Genomic DNA, 23,260 nt, shown 5'->3' with positions numbered 1-23,260 from the left:
TAAAATTCAGATTTCATAGCAAATGACAATTCCGCTTGACCAAAGACAAGCTCCTAAATTCCTTATTCTTACAACTGGACTGAAATGGCATTTACCCTAGACACTTAACCACCAGGCCAAGGAGGGGAAAAAAAAAAAAACCATTAAGGGAACCGTAAAGAATAAGACCCAATCACCCGAGTTTGGCAAAGGAAAGCTGTTGATATAACTGAAGATGAACAGAAAAATCAGCCCTCTGCAGTTTGATGAATTCAATACTATTCTATTTGCCCACAAGTCTGAGCTAGCACTGACACACTGCACTAAACATCCTGAATCACTTCATGTTCTTCCAAATTCAGATAGTACAATAACAGGACATTTGGAATCCTTTTCATTGTTGATATTAAGAATAAGGATAAAATACATTTATCTGCTCCTACATTCAACTCCTTTCAATTGCTGGCAATGATACAGGACCAGATTTTGTCTTCTGTGATTACATGCAGTTCACCTTAATTTCTGTAGGAGTTATACAAAAGCATTTGCTAATCCAGTTTGGCTCACAGTTTTTAATTGTGGAGTACCTGGAAGGATACTATGTATGCAGAGTTAAAGTTAATTACATTTACCAGCATGGTGATGAAATTATTTTAATTTCCTGCATTTTGCTGAAAATCAACGTGCAACAGCAATATTAGTAGCAGTATTTCTACTACAAATTTAAGCACAGTGCCTGTATTTTTAAATATACTCTAGAAAATGTACTTTAGTTTCCTTATCCACACATCCATACAACTTCTTTTCCTTTGTTTAGAAAATTGGAAGAACACATGCTTCCATAATTGTAAATACTTGTGACATTTATATGTGTATTTCCCTGATAGTGATATATATAGCCTTAAAGTCTAGTTCATAAATTACCATGGACCAAAAAAATCATTAAACGTTAAAGTCCTTATGATAATGTACAGTATTATGCGTAGCTAGCATTCATAATAAATTTTTAATGTCGTACTAATCCCTAAGATAAAAAGCTCAAGAACTTAACCTCCAGCAATCTCAGCAGTCTCAACATGTCACCAGGCTGTCAAAGGTTCCTCTTTCAATCTAATTGCCGTTGGGCAAGGTGGGCTTGGTGAGAGCTCCTTGCTAGTCCATTACATATATACCACGGTGACAGACACTGCTGTGACAGAGACCACCAGTATGACTCCCAAGGCAGCTGTTGAGGTGGATTTGTTTTAATTATTTCTAATTCCAGAGATATTACAAGCCAGAACAGTGTCAATAGTTTCTGTTTCACTTCCACCTTCTGTGTGGAAGACAGCAAGCTGACAGCTTTCTCTCTGTACATTCCAACTGCAGCTAAACATTTCTGTAGAGCTGTTCAGCTAACTAGAAATCTCTGAAAGTTTTACAGAATCCTTAAAAGGAAATATTTCCTTCTTGCCAAGAAAAACGTATTCCCTTTTGTGACTACTGAACATTTCGCAATTTACGTTTCAGATGTTTTGCTGCGGTGGAAGGCAGTAATGGAATGATTATAATGAGGCAATGTGGTCCGCTGGATACGTCTCAGACAAATTCTGGACATCAGCCTTTGTTTCTTAATGACATAGTAGCTTGACATAAAACCAAATATACATTGAGATCTCCACATGATCCCATAGCAGGTGTGAAATTCCTGTAGCCAACCATTGTGTTTGTCCCTGTGTCCTAATCAATGTAAAGAGAAGTCCTTCTATATTAGTAATATATGCATGTGATACTTAAATTACCAGAAAAAAAGTGACATTTGTTAAGTCAAAATAAATCTTCTTTAGGAATAAAAGTGCAACTTTGAATTTGAAAAAAAAAAAAAAAAACAAAACACAGAGGAGTTACATTTTTACATTTCTGCTCTGTCCTAATGTATGTTTCATTAAAAAATGTTGATTCCAAGTTTTAATTATGATTTACTTTGTCCTCTCCCCTCACAGCTGTGCGAGCTGACCGAATGCGTGGCGGTCGAAACAAGTTTGGACCAATGTACAAGAGAGACAGGGCACTGAAGCAGCAGAAGAAAGCTCTTATCCGAGCAAATGGACTTAAACTGGAAGCCATGACTCAGGTGATCCAAGCAATGCCGACTGACCTGACAATATCCTCTGCAATCCAGAACATCCATTCTGCCTCCAAAGGCCTACCTCTGAACCATACTGCCTTGCCTCCTACAGACTATGACAGAAGTCCCTTTGTAACCTCTCCAATTAGTATGACAATGCCACCCCATGGCAGTTTGCAAGGTTACCAAACCTATGGCCATTTTCCAAGCCGTGCTATCAAGTCTGAGTACCCTGACCCTTACACTAGTTCACCAGAGTCAATAATGGGCTACTCATACATGGATAGTTATCAAACAAGCTCACCAGCAAGTATTCCACATCTGATACTGGAACTCCTGAAATGTGAGCCAGACGAGCCACAAGTCCAAGCTAAAATCATGGCATATCTGCAGCAAGAGCAAGCCAACAGAAGCAAACACGAGAAGCTCAACACATTTGGGCTTATGTGTAAAATGGCAGACCAAACCCTCTTCTCCATTGTTGAATGGGCTAGGAGTAGCATCTTTTTTAGAGAACTTAAGGTAGGTAACTATTTTACATTGTATTATCAATCAATCAAGAAAAAAATACCATTTGTTACAATGTTGTATTCCGAGCAAGAAACTATGGTTTATCTTTTTTTTTTTTTTAACCCAAGCATCTCATTCTTCATTTATCTGTCTTGAAGTAGGCAGACTATTATGAGGGGAAACTTGTAGTTGTCTTCCACCTGAGCCTGTAATTAGCTGTAGCAAAGAGATTCAAGTTTCAGTTCAGTTCCTCTATACTTTACTATTTATCACAACTGTTATTAACCTCCACAGGACCTTGCATAAAGTTTATTCCTTCCCTGTCGGTATTGTCCACTGTCTGGCTTGCATTCAGAGTTGTAAGCACGCCTGTTACACCGTTCTACATTCATGTAATTGTTTTATTACCTCATTTAATATATGGAGGAAAGCCATTTCTGTCCATCTCTGTACACTCCTTATAACAAGCCCATATTTGGAATATACACTTTCTCACTGTGATGTTATTTTGTGTATTCTTGTGTGTGTAGTTAACCATGTAGGCTGAATCCTAAGCAGGGTATACACAGAATAGAAAGCAAGGAGGAAGAAGATATCTTAAGGACTCCTTTTTGTTCTCATCGCCACTGATACGTGGGGGATTCCTTTAATCTAGGCTGGCTACAATGACCTTTAGGCTCTTAATTTTGCTGGAGCACCCAATAAATCCTCATGCACAGCTCTCTGGTGTCCAGAAATTCCCCCATTTACATTTCTTGGACTTTACGTTAAGGAAATTTTGTGGTCTGTTGTGGTCAGGTCTAAAATTTTAAGCCAGAAATTTGGGCTCAGACAATAGAGATAAACTACAGGTTTTAACCACTCTTGATACAAAAATTAGCTCTGGAATTAATAAAAGATCTTGTCTCAAAAAAAACCCTCAAGATGAACTCAAATCACAACTGAATTTCCCTATCATATTGCTATTTATTGAATCTGTCTGCTACACAGAGATGTTTTTGCCACACCTATTTGCTGCTGAAATCTGTAAAGTTTTGTGACTACCCATAATTTCTTGCTGACTACAGTCAAGCTAAGGGAAAATAATACAATATCCCAACACAGCAATTAGATGTTCACTGCAAATTGAATCTACATGAATCAAGAGCACAGAGGGAGATCCCATTAAAAGCTGCAGTAAGGATGCTTGCCACAACAGTATTTCTATCGTAACCATAATGATATGGACACATGAAATAAAGCCCGATTACAAGAAAAGCAAGCTGTATATGTTGCATATACAACTCCAGCTTCCCTCCAATTTTTCATGAGAATGGTTGCAGGAACCATTAAAAACTCAGTCTATATAAAGAGAAAGAAGAGGAGGTTTACTCAGAGGGAAAAAAGAAAATGGATCTAAGAGAGGAAAAGACTGTCACATCTTTTTTTGCTAAGTTGTTTACAATTTTATAGCAAGCTATAAGCCATGCTACTCATTTTAAATAATTTTAAAATTAAAATTGCAAACATGTTACATTTCCAGTGGACTATGTCCTAAATATCAGGGACCAGACCTTTCTACTAATACACTGAGGATTACTTTAGTCTGGAGTAACCATGTTAAAAATCACTGAGACTTGGAGAACCAGATACTCTTCAGTGTAAGAATTTTGAAGTTATGATCTGCCTTAAAATTCCGCTTATGATTAAAGTGAGAATATTAAAAGATTCAAGGAACATTTACTTTTTATGGTTCCATGGCTTAATCAATAGGCAGATTTTATAAGCATTCAGCATGCTATACTGGGAATAGTTTCAGAGATGGTCTTTGTCTCCAACAAGCTCAGCCTGGATGCTGTTCTTCAACCAACATATGTTTACTAGTATGGACACCAAGATGCAGAAATTTGTTTCATGAAGATGCTGACCAACTTCTGGCTCTGCACATGTATATGCACTACCATGTATATACAGACTTCTGGAAATACACATATTCTAGAAATTCACTACATACAGCCCTTGGGTAGTGAACTGACTTTCACACAATTTTACAAGGCATTGGCTTCAGCTTAGTAGTTGTACTCTTTGCATCTTAGAAACTTAGCCTTCAGACAGTTTCATATCCAGATCGGGTTTTTGGGGGTTTTTTTGGGTTTTTTTGTTTTGCTTTGTTTTTTTTAAATTGGACAGGATCAGCTAAACAGCACAGCATTCCAGAACAACACATGTGGAAATCCATCCACATCCAATATTTAGGGACCGGATTACACGCAATGTTAAGAACTTTAAGCTTCTCAACTTCAAAAAAGTGAGGTGCTCAAAACATGTTTAGATCAGACTCTACACTGTTAACAGCACCAGGTAACGCCATCTCTCTTTGCAGCTGAGGGGAGGGAATCAGAATTAAAGGGTTTCCAAACCTTTCCTGAACACAGCTCTCTTCTATCCATCCATGGTTTCAACTCCTTCTGATAAAGGTAGCAAAAGCAGCTATTTCAGATTGCTCCACAGAACATGAATACCTGTGGGGAAAAAAAAACCACAACAAAACACAACACCTAAAGGTACGACAGAGAGTTTTTAAATGCAGAAGGAAGGGAAGAGGCAATTGTGATAAAGATGCAGCTAGATTTTCAGAAGAGCTAACTTTGTTCCCTACTGGTACACAGCTAAGTACATATTTGCTTGAGAAGATATTTTCTTACTCCTACTTGTTTAAACTTAAGTGAATCTTGACACGTCTTTCAGATAAGACAGGTACATTAGCAGATCTCTAGGACTAAAATTTTAAATATCTCAATTAAACAGTAAAAAAGTATAAGTGTGATTTGTAGGAAATTCATCATGATTTTGTCATAAGTGATGCCTTGCACAACTAGCTGTGAGTTACTAAACAGCACGTTTGCAATTCTTTACTGTAGCCTTTCACTTCATTCTAAATTTAGTCTTACACATTTGTTTCTTCAATTTATATAAAAGAGCAAACATTTTCCTTTCTGCTACACCTTGAGATTTGTAGCTAGCAGAGTTCAGGAAGGACTGAAGAGGAGGAAGACATAATAAAAAAATGCTGTCCCAGTCCATCAGTGGTTTATGTCACATTTACCCTAGAGATAATAACAAAAAGCCACCAGTGAACTACAGTTTTTAAGTTTTATCTTTTTCTTTCCATTCGGCTGAAAATTTGATTTTATTTAAAGAGAACTCAAGTGATAGCAAACAGGTTTTAAAACTTTATTTCATGAAGCTTTTATCAGATTATGCTTATCACAATTGTCTCACTTGTTCCTCTACAAATTAGCAACTCCTCTTTTGGAATGTGTTATACATGTAAGCATGTAAGGTTGACTCAGTATTGACTGGACGGAACTACCTACAGCTTGCACTGCATTTTACAGAATTTGACCTGTATATGAATTTAAGTATGTAATTTAAGGCTAATGCTCATACTTGCTAACGAGCAGATCCTACAGTCTTCATGTTGGATATCAGAAATTAATGGAAATATTAATGAAGCAAACTAATCAGGATTAGTAATAACATCAGAGAAAGATCCAAAGCAGCCAATTGCAATACAGTAACTGAATTTAACACCTGCTAAAATCTCAAACATATATATCTGTCTTGTGAAGTCGGAATACTTTGTAATTAGTTATTACATCATAAATTCTAGGTTTTGACATCACATATTACTTGATTATTCATAATGAGAAACGTTTCTGTATAATTCTTTATACACAGGTGAAATAAGAATACAGAAACCTCCCAGTAGGCTCATGATGATACTAACAGTAATAGTAAAGAAGGCCTTTGTTTGCTATTCTGGAGTTGTTGAAAGCTCAGTAAATATAAAAGTAAGATATATCCATCTTATCCTCAACTAAGAAAACTCAGGAATGCCCTGGGGATGCTAGATTTGTAGCCAGCTGTCGTAGTCAGGTAAAAGGTCTTTGTACAAAGCTAAAAAGAAAATATTGCAAGAGTTTCTAGAGTCCAAAGGTTACCTGGCCCCAAGAAAGGATGCAGACAGTTCCACTGGACTGGTCTTTCCTCATCAGCCCGCATGAGGGAAAATTCAACAACTACTTCTAAAGCTAACTATTCCTGAACCCATAAAAGAAAGCAGTCTCTGACTGGGGCAGGAAGAAAACAGGACCTGCACTGTAGAACAGTCCTCAGGATACTTTCTCCTGGCTGCGGATCAGAAAATTAGCCAAATGTTGATAGTTACAAAAAAGGCTTTAAAGGACTTGTGACTCACAAAAAAATATTACCTTGACTTATTTGGCTATTTTAGTGAGGATGTCATAGGTCAAAGTACTATGTGAGCACAAACCCATTTAGTGAATGATTGCAGGAAGAGCCGGTGTACTTCATGTTAAAGAAGCTCATCCTAGAAGTATTTACTGAGTTTGCAAATTTAGGCCATTCATTGATGTCAGACTGATCAGTTCTGAGACAGATTTCTTGCTATAAGTATAAATTTGTCCATACTTACACTAGCTGTAACTGTGGCTTTCAACACAACTAGATTAGCAGAGTTTCAAATTATTTCTCAAAGCATTCCAAACGTAGTGTGAATAGGATTAACATAACTCCTGGAGTCTCTTAATTTTTTATGTAAAATGTATTTAGACAGATATAGTAATATAATATTCAATACATCATTTCAAATTTCAGTCTCTATGTAATTAAGTATCAAGAAATCCATAGAAAATAAGGAATTACGGTACAGAAATCCAATTATTAAACTGAATTAACACAGAATAGGAAAAAAGAGAGGCTGGGTGGGGGCGGGGTGAGAAAAAATATCAGCAGTGGAATACCTTAAAAGTTCTTCTTCAAGGTGATAAAAGGTTGATATATTATTTAGACTTAAGTAATCAAAGGCAATTTGATAACTTGAAGTGCTTTTGGACTTTGTAGTATGTGTTTATCAGGACAGGAAATGTAACTAACATAGTTGATGAAATAAAACTTCTGCAGTGTTCTTTCAATCAGGGAAGCTGCCAGAAACCTTAAAATCAGTAATCAGATTAGTTAGTATGTTGTCATGTGCATCTGTTGATTTTTAGTCTGGTTCAAGTGTGCCTGGATTTGCAAAAAAAAAAAAAATCTTTCTCAAATATTTAAAAAAAATTGGGGAAAGGGAAAAGTATTTTTTTTTTTTTACACAACCAAATAATTATTTGCTTTAGAATAATTATTGTAATTTCACAAATAGTAAAATAATTGCTATAGAAAGAAACCTCAGCAGAGAAACCAGGGTTTGATGAAGCATGGGATTATACTTGCCACAGAACTGAACTTTGTAGGGGAACACTCTATTAGAAGTTAACTTCATGATCTTCTGGTTCTCCTCTGAACAAAGGATGCAACTAAATGCTGTATTTCAGCATGTGGGCATGTCATTTTGCAGCCTTTCTAAACATTGTTCAACGCTAAGCCTCTGGCATTTTTTTTAGGGGTAAGAAAAAAGATGACATTCTCCTATGCCCTTTCATGTTGGAACTGGATACTTTAGTTTCACTCTGCCATATGGTGTTATCACCTCTGACAGCAGGAGACTGCGTTCAGTCACTCTGGATTTAGTAATTTTTCCATCTAACACCCAATATTCAGCATCATGCTGAGACTAAGAACCATGCTCCATGCAGGTGTTTTTTTGAAACACTGCCACTTTTACACTTGAGTGGATCTGCAGTCACCAGTTCACTGTAGCAAACTTACCCAGGTTCCCATGAATAGCCATGATGCATTCCCCCCTGAAAATTATAACATTTCTTACAACCAGGCAGTAAATCTTACTATAGGAAGAGAGCTTCTTTCATTCAGATCCAGAGTTTTTGTACGATACCTGTATGGTTCAGACCTAGCACTTGCGTGCAATACCTGTATGATAATTCTGTCATATGGGATGGTTCCCAGTTACAATAAAAGTTTACCTCTATAAATCTATCAAGGCTGTTCAGATTTAAGGATGTTCTTCTATTAACCTGTACCCTTTAGGATCACCTACAGTAAGGATGAAATCCTAGCCATACTGAAGTCACTTACAGACTTCCTATCAGCCCTGCTGAAACCCTGTAATAAATGGATGTTATTCTATACTTTCATATGTAGAGGTAAACTGCATCAGATCAAGGGATGATCATTGTTTATACAGCACTGTGGAGTCAATAACTCACATAATCCACTCAGCTCTAGGGCTGAAAAATGCTGACAAGTGACAGGAAGAGCAGAGGAAAGTGTGATTTATGAAGAAAGATTAAGATATGTGAATATTCATAGCTGGATGAAGCAATGAATACAACCATATGGCAGCCATGTGGAAGTACAACATATGGGCAAAACAAAGACCTTGGAGAGTGAGGAACTGTGTTCTACCTGTAGTAGCACCAATAAGATGTTTTCCACAACATTCAGGCATCTGACTCATTGGAGAAAAGGCCTAAAGCTGAGAGCTTTCAAATTATGCTGTTAATTGTAAGATCACTCAGAAGAGGTTGGACCCACTATACAGCTATATAGGCACAGGGACATACTAGAGGAATTAAGTCTTTTCCATTTTGAATTTTAAAATTATTATAAAATGGTGTTTCAAATAGAGGAAGTAAAATCAAGAGGCAGAGTACACTTAAACGTCTATCTGGTATCTCTCTACTTCCAAACTTTGGCCAGCATGCATGAACAAGTAGGTTTTCAGACTTCTAAAATAGCACAACCCATCTATTGCCAGGGAAGCATGTCATTTTATGCTAGTCAAAAACAGCCATAGATTTAATTTTTTTTTTTTGGTCATGCATCAAAGCTGTCATGGTTTGTGCTATTTCATAGCCTCAAGTTACAAGACAACTTCTAAAAGGAAGCAAAGAAAAGTTTCATGTGCTGGAAATAAAATTCAGTTGCTTATCCCCCCCACCCCTCCTAAGCCAATACACAAAAATAGCAACCTCAAAAAAGGGTGAGTTTTAGTACAAGAGGAAATAATATTTCAAAAATTAGTTTAAACTTGAGTGCAATTCAAGAAATATCCAAATGAATGATAAACATTTGGTTTGAACTCCATTACAGCCAATGTGAAGGCAGTGGCAGTGTCCAAAATCAGGTACTCTATTAAATGAGTGCCATACAGATCTTTTAGTAAAGCAAGACATAAAGTAGCTATTTAATCCCTCACACTTTTCCCACACCTGGCTGGAAAGAGCCGTTAAAAGCAAACTGAAATGCAACATCACTATCTTTAGGACAGCATTTAACTGTTTTCTGATTATTAATTTTTTTCTAATAAGAACCCTCTTAATTATCAAGTTTCATTTCAACTCTGAATAAAAAACAGTTTTATTCAGAGTTAATGTTAGCTGAATCACAACACAGTCTGACCACATCATAAAATTGATCTGAAACATTTGCTCTCCACACGCCACAGAAACCAACAGGCGCTGCAGCCCCCGCCATCTCAGCCTGGCTGATGGACACGGGCCTGCCGTCCCCGTGCCCAAACCAGGGCAGACCCCAGGGGTGCCAGCAGGATTGGCCCACCCCACCGCCCTCACATGGGGCCACGCAAGCCCCAAGGACAAGGTATGGTTTGAAGGGACAGGGCAAGGGCACACACAGGCAGTGAGGGAGCCTTACCTGCAAGGCAGCCCAGGGAGAGCTGGGGCCTTGGATGGAGCTTAAATGGTGCCGTGGGTGGGGCCCAGGTGGGGCTGTTAGTGCCTGCAGGTGCCCTCCAGGCCCTGTGTCAGGAAGAGGAGCTGTGCCCTGCATGGGACATCAGTAAATAACTCTGGGAGCAAACCCTAAAAAAGCAGCTAACTCGAGAGCTGTGGCTTTGCCTCTCTCACACGTTCCTTCTCCCTGACCTGAGGCTAACTCTTTGCTGTGTAAAAGGGATATGGGTTGGCAGCCTGAGGCACCACACGAGGCTGGACGCTGTCCCCTGGGCAGCCGCTCTGCTGCCCGTCTTTCTGCACCCTCATGGCAGTCAAACCCCACTGTGGGGCAGGGCAAGGTGTATGTCGGGGCCGGCGCCCAACCCTGGGCTCCAGACATGTACACCCTGGCTGGGAGCCGGGCTAAGGGGCTCTAGCAGCCCGCCCAGGAAGGGGCCACCCCTTCCCCATGCCACCATTAGGATGGGCTGCAACGGGCTGCTCTGCCCTTCACCCGTCCCGCTAGGCAACACCCTGGTGTGTAAAATGGAGATAGGTACACAGGCATTGGGGCACCAGCACACTGAGCGGGCCATAGCTGCTGGGGTTTGTCCTCCGCAGAGATTTAGTGCCCTTACTTTGGCCTGTGTGTGTCTGAGTGGATGGCAGGTACCAAGGAAGAAGAGAGGGTCTCTGCTGAAAGGCAAACCGCCAGTTAGTCTCACACTTTGCTTTAACATTTCCCCAAATCCATCTGCTTTCAGTAGAGTTGAAAGACATGCACCATATTTTTCCCTAAAATGTTCTTTATTTACTGTTTTGAAATAAGGACTGAAAGTTGTTGCTGTTGGCATCACTATAAGCACATTCGTAGAGCAACTACAGAAGAAATAAAAGGTCAGATTTAAGAGGAATTAAGGAAAACTAAGAAAGAGATAAAATACAGTGCCAGTGGGAAAGTGAAGCTATAATTTTAGGTGGACATGCTCAATGTCTTTTTTCCACTTCTGTAACTGGTAGAAGTTCAGTTAGAGGTGGTTAGGTAAACATCGGGACAGTGTGGGCAAACAAATATTTAACACTGTGTCTTGGAAACACCCCAGTCATTAAAGCAACCATTACAGACAAGAAAAGATATGATAAATTAGTAAAATAAGAAACCAAATAATCATATTGTGGTGAAAAATTTCATTTTGTCTAATTCTGGAATCATCTGTCATACCCATCACTTGGAGAGGGAAAGAAACTAAAATCTGTTTTCAGAAATTCAGAAATAGAAAAATGCTTTTTACATCTAAATACAGCTCTTGCATTTGTTGAAAGAAAAGTTACTTTGATATTTGTTGCTAAATAAAATCTTGGATCAAGTAAATTTAATATAAAAAATTAGTTAAGGCAACAATAAACACAGGAAATATACATGAATAAAGTGTTCTAAAAGTCAGGCAACTCTTTTAAGACTATAAATATCACCTAAGCAAGGCCACTATAATTAGCAAAGGGTGAACAAAAGAAGACATCCAGAAATAGATGAGGAGGGGGGAGGTTGGGAGGGTGAAATATCTTGGTTAACCTTATTCAAGTGTTCTTTCCATAGCATAGGAAATGGTTCCAGCTAGCTCATGAGTTCTGTTGGTATTAACTGATTTTTAAAAGGACATTTCCACATTGTCTGTATGCCAAGGAAATTCTTTTACTGGCATGTTTGCTGAATACAGGAAACATCACCCTGACTAAGTGACACTGGATGTGATGAAGAATTGTATCTTTATTCTGGTGTTACAGTCAGCAGTGTCTGTTTGCTTCATCTGTATACCTTTTGGTATTTATTGGGGAATACTTACTGCAGTCTTGCAATTTGTCCTGAGTAATGAGCAAACACAGTGACTGGTGGTGCTGAGTCATAATCCCTCACCACTGGAGAAGCAGTTTGCTGCAGCCCTTGTGCACCGGCTGCTTATTTAGTCTGAGGGCTAGCTAATCCAGCACTTTAGGCGAGGTAGAGACAGGTCTGGCTAGTCATCCTCTAATCTACTTCATCCCTCTTCAAGGTATGGGGAGAAAATAGTAACAGTGCTAGGAACCATCCTTGTCTCCATGCTATGGTCAGAATTCTCTGTAGAAGGAAATAAATGTGTACCTACAACTACTCACTCTCCTAAATAGAGAGCTGAACAAGTGAATCTTGTATATAGTAATTTTTAGAGTAAGTCAGGTTGTGCTTATGGGCCCAGACTTATACTGCTTATCGGAAGAAAACTTTGCTGAAGCCAATGACAATTTTGTCCAAATAAGAAGTGGAAGTTAAGATCTTGAATACTGTATTTCCAGTTTCACTCACAGCATCTGCCAGTTTCCTGTTTTCTTCTGTAAAGCTGCCTGTGTCAAGTTTTTACATTACGTTTTGTTTGCTACATGTTATTTCTAAATGGCCTTTTTGTTATTTATTTTCGCTTCCTTTCTCAGGAATAGTGTTAGTACCACAGCCACTACATAGGAGGCAGTAACTACAGTTATTTGTGGCTCTGGGCTCCACTGACCTATCCCACAGAGATCTTCAACATCAGTCAGTGTGTTTCAGTGCCAACTCCTTAAGCTCCTTGTGCACCCTTTTGGGAAAAGGTGGAAATCTTTGAGAAAAAGGTTCAGAGTAGGTGGGTCGGACAGGCCAGGAGCCTCCTTTCCATCTTGCTACTCCTGGAGCTCTGTAAAAATCACAATAAAACCACAAAGATAGTTAATCCAAACTATTAACTTTCCTTTAGGTAAGAGCAAAAATATGTAGGGAGCATAACAGGTGGCAATTGCCCAGAGTCTCTGGTTCTATTCCCATTTGTCTGTGCAATAGTTTTAGGGCATAACAATCCTGATGTTAGAAAGAATTGTGGGAGATGGTAGGGATGTAGTAGGCAGGCTGCTGGGAGACATGAGACTGAAGTAAGTGATAGTGCAAATCATGTAGTGTGCAAGTGGAAGCCAAGACTAATGTGTAGCTCATACTCAGGTCACCGTGGCATAAAATAGTTTCAGCTTACTTTGTAACCACTCCACAATCACTGATGTTCCATCTGTGTACATATGGAGGGAAGAGAGGGAGCTAGAAAGCAAGCTATTCACAAATACTACTGGAGTACTGTTTGGGAAAGAACATATATAAGTACATAATACACTTATGAAAAGCAAGCTCAGGCAATTTTCTGCATTTGAGGCTGAGACTTAGAATCTCCCAACAGTATTTTGAATGTTGACCATATTGCTAAGATTCTACCTGGACTTTCTAGTCTTTGAGAAATCCAAAATTGCTATAAGGAGTAGCATCAAAAACCTCTTTCTGATGCAGGACTCGGTAAACAATGGTCCTTGTTTATAATACAGTGAATAAACAACAAGAATATTAACAACAGCAACAATAATAATAACAACTTTAAATAGAAATAAACACATGGCAATTACTTTGTTTTGGACCTGCCGTTCACAATATAGTTTTTCATTTTGCAAGCATGGTCAAGGACAATGTTCTCTCCTAACTAAGAATGAACTTTCAGGGGGAGTGTTCCCAGTGGGAGGGGTTACATCTCAAAGTCAGTGTTTACATGGCTAGCTCATTTAGTAACGTTGAACTGCATATATTTTTAATTTGCATGCTTCTCCTTTAAGGCATATCCTTCTCCTCTTGACTTCAGTGGGAGCTCCACATGTTTTGCATTTGATTCCCCTGCATGCTGGCAACTCTAATTAGTGTTAACAGAAGTTTCAGTGGAGTTTCTCTCTCTCCCTCTTTTTCTGTAAAAAAGGATAGTTTTCAGTAGTTTATCCCAGCACTGGCTGGTATACTTACAGATCAGGAGTTGGAGCTTTAGCAAACTGGCACATGGTACCTATCAAGAATGTATCTTCATTACGTCTCTGTCCCTGCCAAGGCAGAACTTTACCTTTTTCTCCAGGCTGAATAACAAATGGTGGCATAACTGTGAGAAAAAAATAATATTGATCATTCTAACAAACTCCCCTCAGTTTTGAAAGTATTAATTAGTATTGTCTTTGGGTTTATTAACAGTAATAACTTTAGCTAGTTAACACAGCCTTTCTCCATAAGTTGCTATCATAGTAACTGGTACAATAAATATGAGTTAGAAAAGATCAGTTCTTTCTTTGAGACTGATACTCTCTAGGGCTAGGCCCTTCAACCCACACCAAACCCTCAGCCTACCCTACCTGGAGCATGCCCTATAGAAACTGCTTTGGATTTCAGAGATATTTTGTACAGGAACACAATATTACATATTGAGCAAGACTGGGAGAATCTGGCCCTTTTTTGCAGTGCCACTGGTTTTATTAAAAATAAACAACACCTGATGCCCAAACTCTCACCATCAAACCTTGCATCTTGAAAACAGAAGTACTGTGCCATTTTGAGATTTTCATCTCAGACTTGCATACCCACAGGTACTGGCAGACACAATGAACAGGAGTCACTTTTCTCTTTCTTCATAAGAACTATCACATGTGGCTTTATGTGCTAACATAACCCTCTTTCCAATATTTCAAAAGACACAGAACTTCCCAGCATGATGATAAAGTTTTCCTGTGTTCCAATAATAAAAGTTGAACGTACCAGTAATTTCCAGTTCCTCTGTAGTCAGGCAGCCTGTGAAGACTAAATCAGAAGTACCCAACCTGCAATATCAGTGTGGGAGTCGGAAACAGATGTTCACTGGACAATACAATTTGTTGTCACTCTCAATACTATATGGCACTTTTCCCAACAGAAATTGTCTGTAGCTGGAAAAGAATGTAAGGAATGATTCATGCCCCAAATTATTATTATTCTTTTTAAATGTTAAATACTCCATCTTTTGTTTTAAATGACTGGATCAGGGAGGCATAAGCGCTCAAAAATACAAATAACTGGACTTGTAATGTCTGTGTAGTATGCCAACCAATTAATTTAAGCCTTTTTCCTCAAGCCAAGACACTATACTATATCAAAACCAACAAGAGTCATATTGCCTTCTTTAGAATCAGGGTGCTGTAACCTTAATCTTATAAAATATTTGATGCTCAGTAGCTTTTTACAGAAAAAGCACATGTAAATGGGACAAATCATTTCATGTGTATCTGAATGTGTATTTATAAATATTATAATTTACTATATTCATATAATAGTATTTTTATACATATAATAACATTTTCACATAGTTTCTTTATGTCTTGGAAATTCTAACAGGCCATTTGGCATTCAAAACTCATCAAACACTCAAATGAGCAAAATCCTCTATTAGAGTAACATATGGTGACTAGCCTTGATTTCCAAATTTCATGAATATTACAAAAGCAGATACACTAGATCATACTTACTATAAAAGGCAATGTATTGGGCTAGGTGCTCTTTAAATTAAATATTAATTTTTTCAGGGATACATCAAATGTATTTTTTTTTAAAAAAAAAAAAGGATGCAGAAAGCCTAAGTGAAATCAGGCCTAAATATGAATTAATATATTCAGTAGGAGTGTCAAAGAGAGCTAAAGATCTGACTGCCAGAACTCTTGGATATATCACCTATATTTTACATCAAAAAGTAACACTCTAGGTTTTTCCAAAAATGAAGACATCTGGGATCTGAATTGGAGTTCTCTGAAACCAGTGACAAAACTCACATGTAATTGCTGACACTTGTATCTCTGGCAGGCTTTCTTTAGAGATATTAAAAAGAGGAAAAGGTGTGTGTAATCACAGGGCTTGAACAAGAGCAAAAGATTTTAGCACTGTAAAATCAAACAAATGTCTTATTTTTACAAATGTATGTGGTAACACTTCACGGTAATCTTTTTGTAATATTAATTTTGCATTTACTGTGTTTACTGTGCAGTGTCGTGCAACAGAGTCATTTAATGCTCTATGTCAGGCTTTGGTCAGTGGGAAACATGAAATTATTTTCAGCTGTGCATTTCTTTATAACTACTGCATAATTTAGCCTTAAGTCCTATTCATAGTTCAATTTTTCTTTATGCTTTTAGATTTAGTGAATTTAGATACATTTCCGTAGTGGAACACTACCCCTTCAGATGATTTTGGGTAAGAGCTTGAACTTTGTGCAAAATTTTCAAAGTCAGCATGTGATAAGAGAGATGAAATAGCTGATGAGATAATGTTTAGCACACTTGTAAGCAATGTGCTGAATTTGTGTGTGTGTGTCTGCAAATGTGTATTTTATATACATTCATGGGTTAAACTGAGTTTTTCATCAACTAGGTGTTGGCAAGTGCCAAAGTGATTTAGGATTAGAATGGGATTTAGGCTGATCTAGCTACAGTTGTATTTCTCATTTCATCATCATGCCAGGGATACTGTGACAGTTGTGGGGTTTTTTTAATTTATGAAATTGACAAAATTAAATGTCCATACCAGACATACGGTTAGGTTATGGGGAGTGAAAGAGAAACACTGCATTAGGCCTTATTCTTTTGTCTGCACCCAGCAGAGAAGTCCTGAATGTACAAAACAGCTGGGAAACTTCCTATGCAGCACACAGCTTGAAAAATGAACTCAAGATTTTTAAAAAAATCAATCTGATTAGGCTTTATTTCAGATGACTCTTATTCTGGTTCTGTAGTGTATCTCTTTGTAAAATACAAATCAGTACAGATGTGTGTTATCTGGGTGCATTACATCATTTTTAATACTAACTCTACTCTCATTTTAACCATCATGACAGTTGAATCCCAATAAATGTTTTCAGAGACTTCTCATTGCAATACCAGAGACAGCATGTGCTCACACAAAGTTTTAGTATTACTTAGCAATTCAAAAATTACTGGATTAAAACAGACCCATTTGCAAAAGTGACTATTCCACCATTTTCAATTATACTGCAAATATAACTGCTTTTTATGTGTTAATTTTTATCTGCTGAATGACATTTTGCTGTCTCTCCTTGTCAATTTAATTATCTTTTTTTAAAAAAAGAGGCTTCAGGAGGAGGCAGATTTTGACATTCAGGTTATGGGAAAGATTTCTGAAGAGATGAGAGAAAAAGAGATTACTGAAATTAGCAGGAGCGCGGCCTGCCCGCTAGCAAGCAGAGCGAGCAGTGTTCGTAAGAGAGGAAACCGTTGGCCACCGTGTAGCACGGCTGTGTACACCAGAGTTAGTTAGAGTGCTCTGAATCTCATCTTTTGATCTCGGGCGATATTTTTCTCTGTTATGTCACAGAGGTCACCTGGCTCATGTGTGACAAACTGCCTGCATAAGTCACAGTGCCAGTGGCAGAGATTTGTAACCATGTCCCTGGTCCATTGCCTTTGAATTATTTCGCAGGCCCTCTGCTTTACATTTACACTCTGTCGGAAGATGAACAGGGGAAGGGAGTAAAATCAAGGGCAGGGTCTCATCCTGAAGGACAAGGGGAAACAGGTGGAAGGTTAATGGCCCTGGAGCGTATCCACAAGCCTCTCAGGCTTGATATATGGGCCTCAGGCCTAAAACGGGCATTGGCTTTCAAAGATATATTATTTCATTTGAGGAGAGACATTCTGGAGTTCCTGCATTTGTCTGCTGATAGATGATCCTCTGTCCACAATTGGTTATGGCGTGTGAGTTTTCCTTGGGCCTGCTCCCGTACATAAAAATTTTGCTGAGCTCTCCAACCTTTCACATGCCTGTGAGAATGGGACGTGTGCGGGCCTTTTGGCAGGCGGCTGGATTTTTGTTGCTGCTATTTTCGTAGTTCCTTTTGAAGCACCAGGCAAGTGGGGGATGAAAGGCGCTTCTGTTCATTCATACACGGCTGGGCAGGGGCGGCCTCACGGGGACGAAAATGGGGGAGAAGAAGATGTCAGGGGTCCATTATGCATACGTGTGTCTGCAGCCCAGCAGAAGTTGCTCCATCTAATCCTGTATTTTATACTGGAACATGCCCACAGAATGATAAAAATGGGGAAATCATTTGCATAATTTTTACGGCCTCTCTTATTGTATTTTGGTTCTGTTAAGGTTTTTGCATGTGCTCCAGCTTGTGCGAAAAAAACTAGACTAGTGTCTCCATGTCTTAAGATTAAATTTATTGGGGCCCTATCCAGAACAGTTACTTCAGGCACCTTGTAAAAATGAGGCGCCACTACCCTCGGCTTAGCAAAGCACCAGAGTACCCAGAGCCAAATCATGCTTTTGCATGATTGTTAAAAATCTCTAACGGGTTTAAATGAGTAGGGTTAGATACAGAAGTCTAATTCTGCTAAGTGTGATAGAACTGCAGTGCAGGTGGGGCAGAGCATTGGCAGGATCTGGCCCTGGCTCCATCTGTTGTGCCCGCCTCAAGGAGGCACCTAGGTATCCACGGAGAGCCTGGTGGCAAAGGCCATGGTTCAGAGTGCGAGTCCTGGATTCACTGCCATGCTGGCATCCCCACAGCATCTTCTGTCACTGCATAACTACCGTAAATTGTGTGAAAATCTGTTTAAAAACCAAAGAGTTTAAAAAACAGTTAAAACTCCTTAACATACAGTATGGTTTAACGTAGCCTATGTAATAGCTTGTTAAGTTGTTCTCTTGATTTTAAAAAGATACGTGTAGTAACTGTTACAGGATTATGTTTCTAAGACCTATTACTCTATGACAGCATGATTAAGGAAAGTGGGATGTATATTTTTACTATATAAATTATATTCATTTAGATTTGTTCAGTTTCAGTGGATAGATTTTGCTTGAAAGAATTCACATTAATTATACTTAAATATCTCCCAGTTCTACCTTTTTTTATTTTTCCTATACTACTAAAAAAGCAAAGTAAGCACAGTATATCATAAGTTTCGATGTAGTTTGTTTGCTTTGCTTTTGTTACAGTAAAATTTTTGCTTCTATAAATAAGTAATTAGTAGGTCAGTACATGAAATTTAAGCCTAAATCATGTCTCAGTCTGAAGTTGTAATTGAACTGTTATATCAGTCCTATGTTGTTTGAGTAATTAGGATCTGGGTTTGCTGTCATTGAACTCAATTGCTAAACTCTCAGCACTCTAGTCTGAGCAGGATCAGGCTCATTCTGCATTTCAGTCAGTTCCTGTAGAAAATGTCCTGTTGTAATGCAATTATTCTCTCTTCCTTTAGTGTCCTGCAGAGTTTAAGTTAGACAAGTGAGCTAAAGACTTGAGAGACATATTTAGTGTCTCCTGCAGTAGTAGGAAGGAAATCTGAAGACTTGTTAAAAGGAAAGATTTAGAAGCAGAAATTCTACAGGGAGAACTGAACAGAGTGTTAGCAGGCAGGAGGATCTGCTTTTCCACTTGTTGCTTTGATAACGGATAAAAGGCTGTCATGAGCTGCAGGCTACCAGCTGGGAGCAGATAGAGTAATCCCGGCAGAGGGCTGGCCCCAAACTACACAGGCATTCTTTTAAATCTTCGAGACCATAGAAAAGTTGTTTTTCCCCTACCATCATCATCATTATTCATGATGATGTTTTCCACCCCAATTTAACATGTTGGTCTAGTAAATCTACTTTACAATACTTTTCTGTTTGAAATATAGGCACATATCACGTAGACAAAGATATTTCAGCTATTTCATTCAACTGCCTAAAGATTCCCAAAATAAATTCCAGAGAACTGCATCAGGCATAAAATACCACTGCTGTAAGAAATCTCTGTTGTTTGATTGTAAAGGTATATTGCACCCAATGTGCAGATAGTCATAGGAACAATTTGTAATGCCTGTCTTCCTGGTAATCAACACGCTTGCTAAATGAAATCTAGAGCATGTGTTACTTGTAAGAGAATAGCAATAGAATGTCATTTGTTAGAAAACGAGCCAAAGTGACCCCTGCATGGTACAAACCCATGCAAACGCAATGACAGACAGAGCCCAGCAAACCCACGCATGCCCAGCCTTACTGGTGTGCATTGTGCCACCAAGGTCGTGTTACCAACATGCTTAGACACATGCAGGATTGGACCAATAGCATTTACTAGCATGTGTACAGATGCTCGATGAGCTGTTGTTTCAACTTGCATTACTGCAGCAAAGAAAAAAAAAAAAGTACTTAAAGCTCTGATTGTCATTCTATACTGTTCATTTTAATGATATATTTAGGGGCCTAGCTTACTTTGTATTCTTATGTGTAATTACCCATATAAAAAACCACCACTCATTAATGTTCTGTTCCACTGACTTAATTATACCCCTTAATTAAATCTTGACTAACTGGGGGTCACTGCAGTGTCAGTGGGATTTGTCACTGTTTGTCAGCAGGTGTCTGGTCACATCTATTTCTGGTTTCCCTGTTGCTGTATTCTCTTTAAGAGCATGGTCTTTTCTAAATGCAAAGGACAATTATGCATTACCTTACTGTGTTTTGTGCCTCGCAAATTAAATGAAATACCAGTGAATCTGTTCTGTAATACTAGCACTCTCCCAATCTTTACATACAGGAGGTGGGGAATGAAGCAAACATAAACCTTTTCAAAACACAGTTCATTACCTCACTTGTGCTCCTTTTCAAAGGCTTAGTTTTCCTGCACTCAAAAGCCATGGTCTTATTAATTTATCAGATAATCTTGTGTTCAACAGGCATAAAAATATATTGAAAATATCAATCCAGGGATACTTCTCCTTTCCCCTACCTCCTAAACATGAAATGAATTTGAAACATGACCAGCAAGAATGAGCTAAATCAATATTACATGCATAACAAATACAACATGGCATGTGATGCTATTGCTGTGTTGCTCGGAGTCAGAAGACCAAGGCTCCCGATGCAGTGTTCACTGAATAATTCAGTGGGAGTTCTGCATATGCAATAAGTGCATAATAGTGCCATTTCTTTCTATTTCAAATTTGCATGTTTTGGGTTTGTTATTTTAGAAAGTTACTTAGGGGAAATATAATTCCCATGTTTACACATATAATAGGCACCTAATGTTCATCTGAATAATTGATTAGTCAAGTCAGGCTTTCATAATTAGCTATTGGCTTTCCACTATAAGCCCACAAAACACTTGTCAATCTACAGACATTTTTAATTTATTAATATATATGTTATCAAAAGAGCTGCAGTAGTTACCTAGAAAGCATTTATTATTTATTCTGTCGAGGCTGAGGAAGCGTTTCAATTCTAGACATGTATTTTCAATCTGTTGTAACTTTCCCAGAAGATTATCTTTTTGTTCTGAAAGTTTTCATGAATGTTCTCGGCCTGTAAGCGCTTGCGTATAGTTGAAATTGGAAAGAGGGTGGTTCTTTTTAAAAAAATCATTCAGCCATTCTTGTGTTATGCAGAAACTAGTGACATGTTTCATTGATTATAAAATAATATCACTTATTTGTACTCAGACACCTAACAACCATCTAAATAGATGCCACTAGCAGTTATATCCCTAATGCAGCCATAGATTCTGTGACCAGACAGATGCATCTGTTGATAGCACATGTGTGACAGTGATATTGCAGTTATGAGTTGTGGAGCTATGTGGTAAATTGCAGAATTATAAGATAAATTGTATTTGTCATGAACTTCATGACCTCATTTGAACTCTACCACTAATCCATTTTTGCTTTCTCATATTCCTGACCAGTTTTCAGGTAGTTGTTGTTAAACAGAAAAAACATCCTCCTTACTCCAGAAACTCTGTATTTTGAGCCCATGATATGAAGTTTGTAAAACAAAATATTTGATTGTGAAATCCAGAATGAAAATTGTTCAACTCTTACTAGAAGTAAGTTAAAGACCGAACATCTAATAAAACAAAGGAACTAGAAATTTTGTGATTTATTTTACTGGGAAACAAACTTCACATTTCCATTGGGAGGCAGCATTTACTTCTAGCACTTGTTGAGTGTGAGACACTGAATTTAAGAAATATATTATTACTATTTATGGAAAAGATATTTTAGTTCTGTATATGCTATAAGTTTACTTTCTCTTGCCCCTGTTCAGAAGAATCACCTTCGTTTTAGTGAAAATATATAAGCATTTGCTTCCCATCTGTGAGATCAGGACAAATGCTTCAATAAACATGCAAAATGGTTTCCTGAGTCAAAGTCCTTCTGAGGCCTGGATGTGTATTAAGTTCCTTGCTTTGTAAGTAGAAAGATACAAATATAATATCAGAATTCTAAAACCCTTTTAAATCTAAAACACTTCTGTTATAGAATAGCTTTTTAGTTTGTTTGGAAAGAACTTGATGTAAAAACCACATCATAGTGGTAAAAAAAATGTATGCCCATTTTGGTGGTGTGATTTACTTAATTGTGGTTCACCACTATGAATTATGTGGTCTCACAAAATTCACACAAGTCCTTGAGCAATACTACAGCATCTTGTGTACCATACACATGTATGTATTATGCATATACTCTCTCTCAGTTTCTACTTAAAGATAGAAGAAATATTAGAATTGTTCTCTTTAAAAGAAGTTTGATAACATACCTCCCATTGAAAATTGCAAATATATTTTTAAGGGTGTCATTATAAAGTCCCTCATCCACAATACGTATATCTTGTACTAATATAAAATTTCATTATCTATTTTTATATCCCTTGCAAAATAATAGAAAATTAAATGCTACATTGCAAAGAACAAAATGTCTGTGTAGGATTCAGAGCCAAGTTTTCAACTGCTGCTGTAATTTTCTATATAACATTTTATGCGGTGTTAAAATTTCAATCAGTGTTATACTAATATGAGGATTTTCTATTGGGATATTTTTAAGCATAGCAGTTTCTACCTGAAAAGTATTTATAATTTAGTCTGGGGGGCTAATTAAGGATTCGAGCATTGAAACGCCCACTATTACCATAGAAAGTTCTCACCAGTTCCCTTGTCTATTAACCTAAGAGTTCAGAAACATTTCCCAGTGGTATTGTATGGCTAGCTCGGTTCTTCCATTTAGACTTTGAAAGAGCATTGTTTTCAAAAGGTGTTTTACAATTGGAAATAGATGTAGCTGCTAAACAGATTAATATTTTCTTGATTAGACAGGTGATCTGATCACAAGGCAGAAGAGAGATCATATACATAAGCAATGAATTAAA

At 37.9% G+C, this 23,260-nt stretch overlaps 1 protein-coding gene across 2 annotated transcripts in view; it reads left to right on the top strand.

Annotated features, from left to right (window-relative positions):
* Positions 1 to 23,260, top strand: part of NR5A2 (nuclear receptor subfamily 5 group A member 2) — a 98,326-nt gene that overhangs the window by 16,396 nt on the left and 58,670 nt on the right. For both annotated transcript variants that reach the window (XM_074832721.1, XM_074832722.1), the window contains one exon: positions 1,962 to 2,608. In XM_074832721.1, the coding sequence (XP_074688822.1) occupies positions 1,962 to 2,608 (647 nt within the window). The remainder of the gene's footprint in view (positions 1 to 1,961; positions 2,609 to 23,260) is intronic.

The sequence above is a fragment of the Strix aluco genome, chromosome 8 (assembly GCF_031877795.1).
Source record: "Strix aluco isolate bStrAlu1 chromosome 8, bStrAlu1.hap1, whole genome shotgun sequence".
NCBI classification, from domain to species: Eukaryota; Metazoa; Chordata; class Aves; order Strigiformes; family Strigidae; genus Strix; species Strix aluco.
This window is presented reverse-complemented; position numbering and strand designations above follow the sequence as displayed.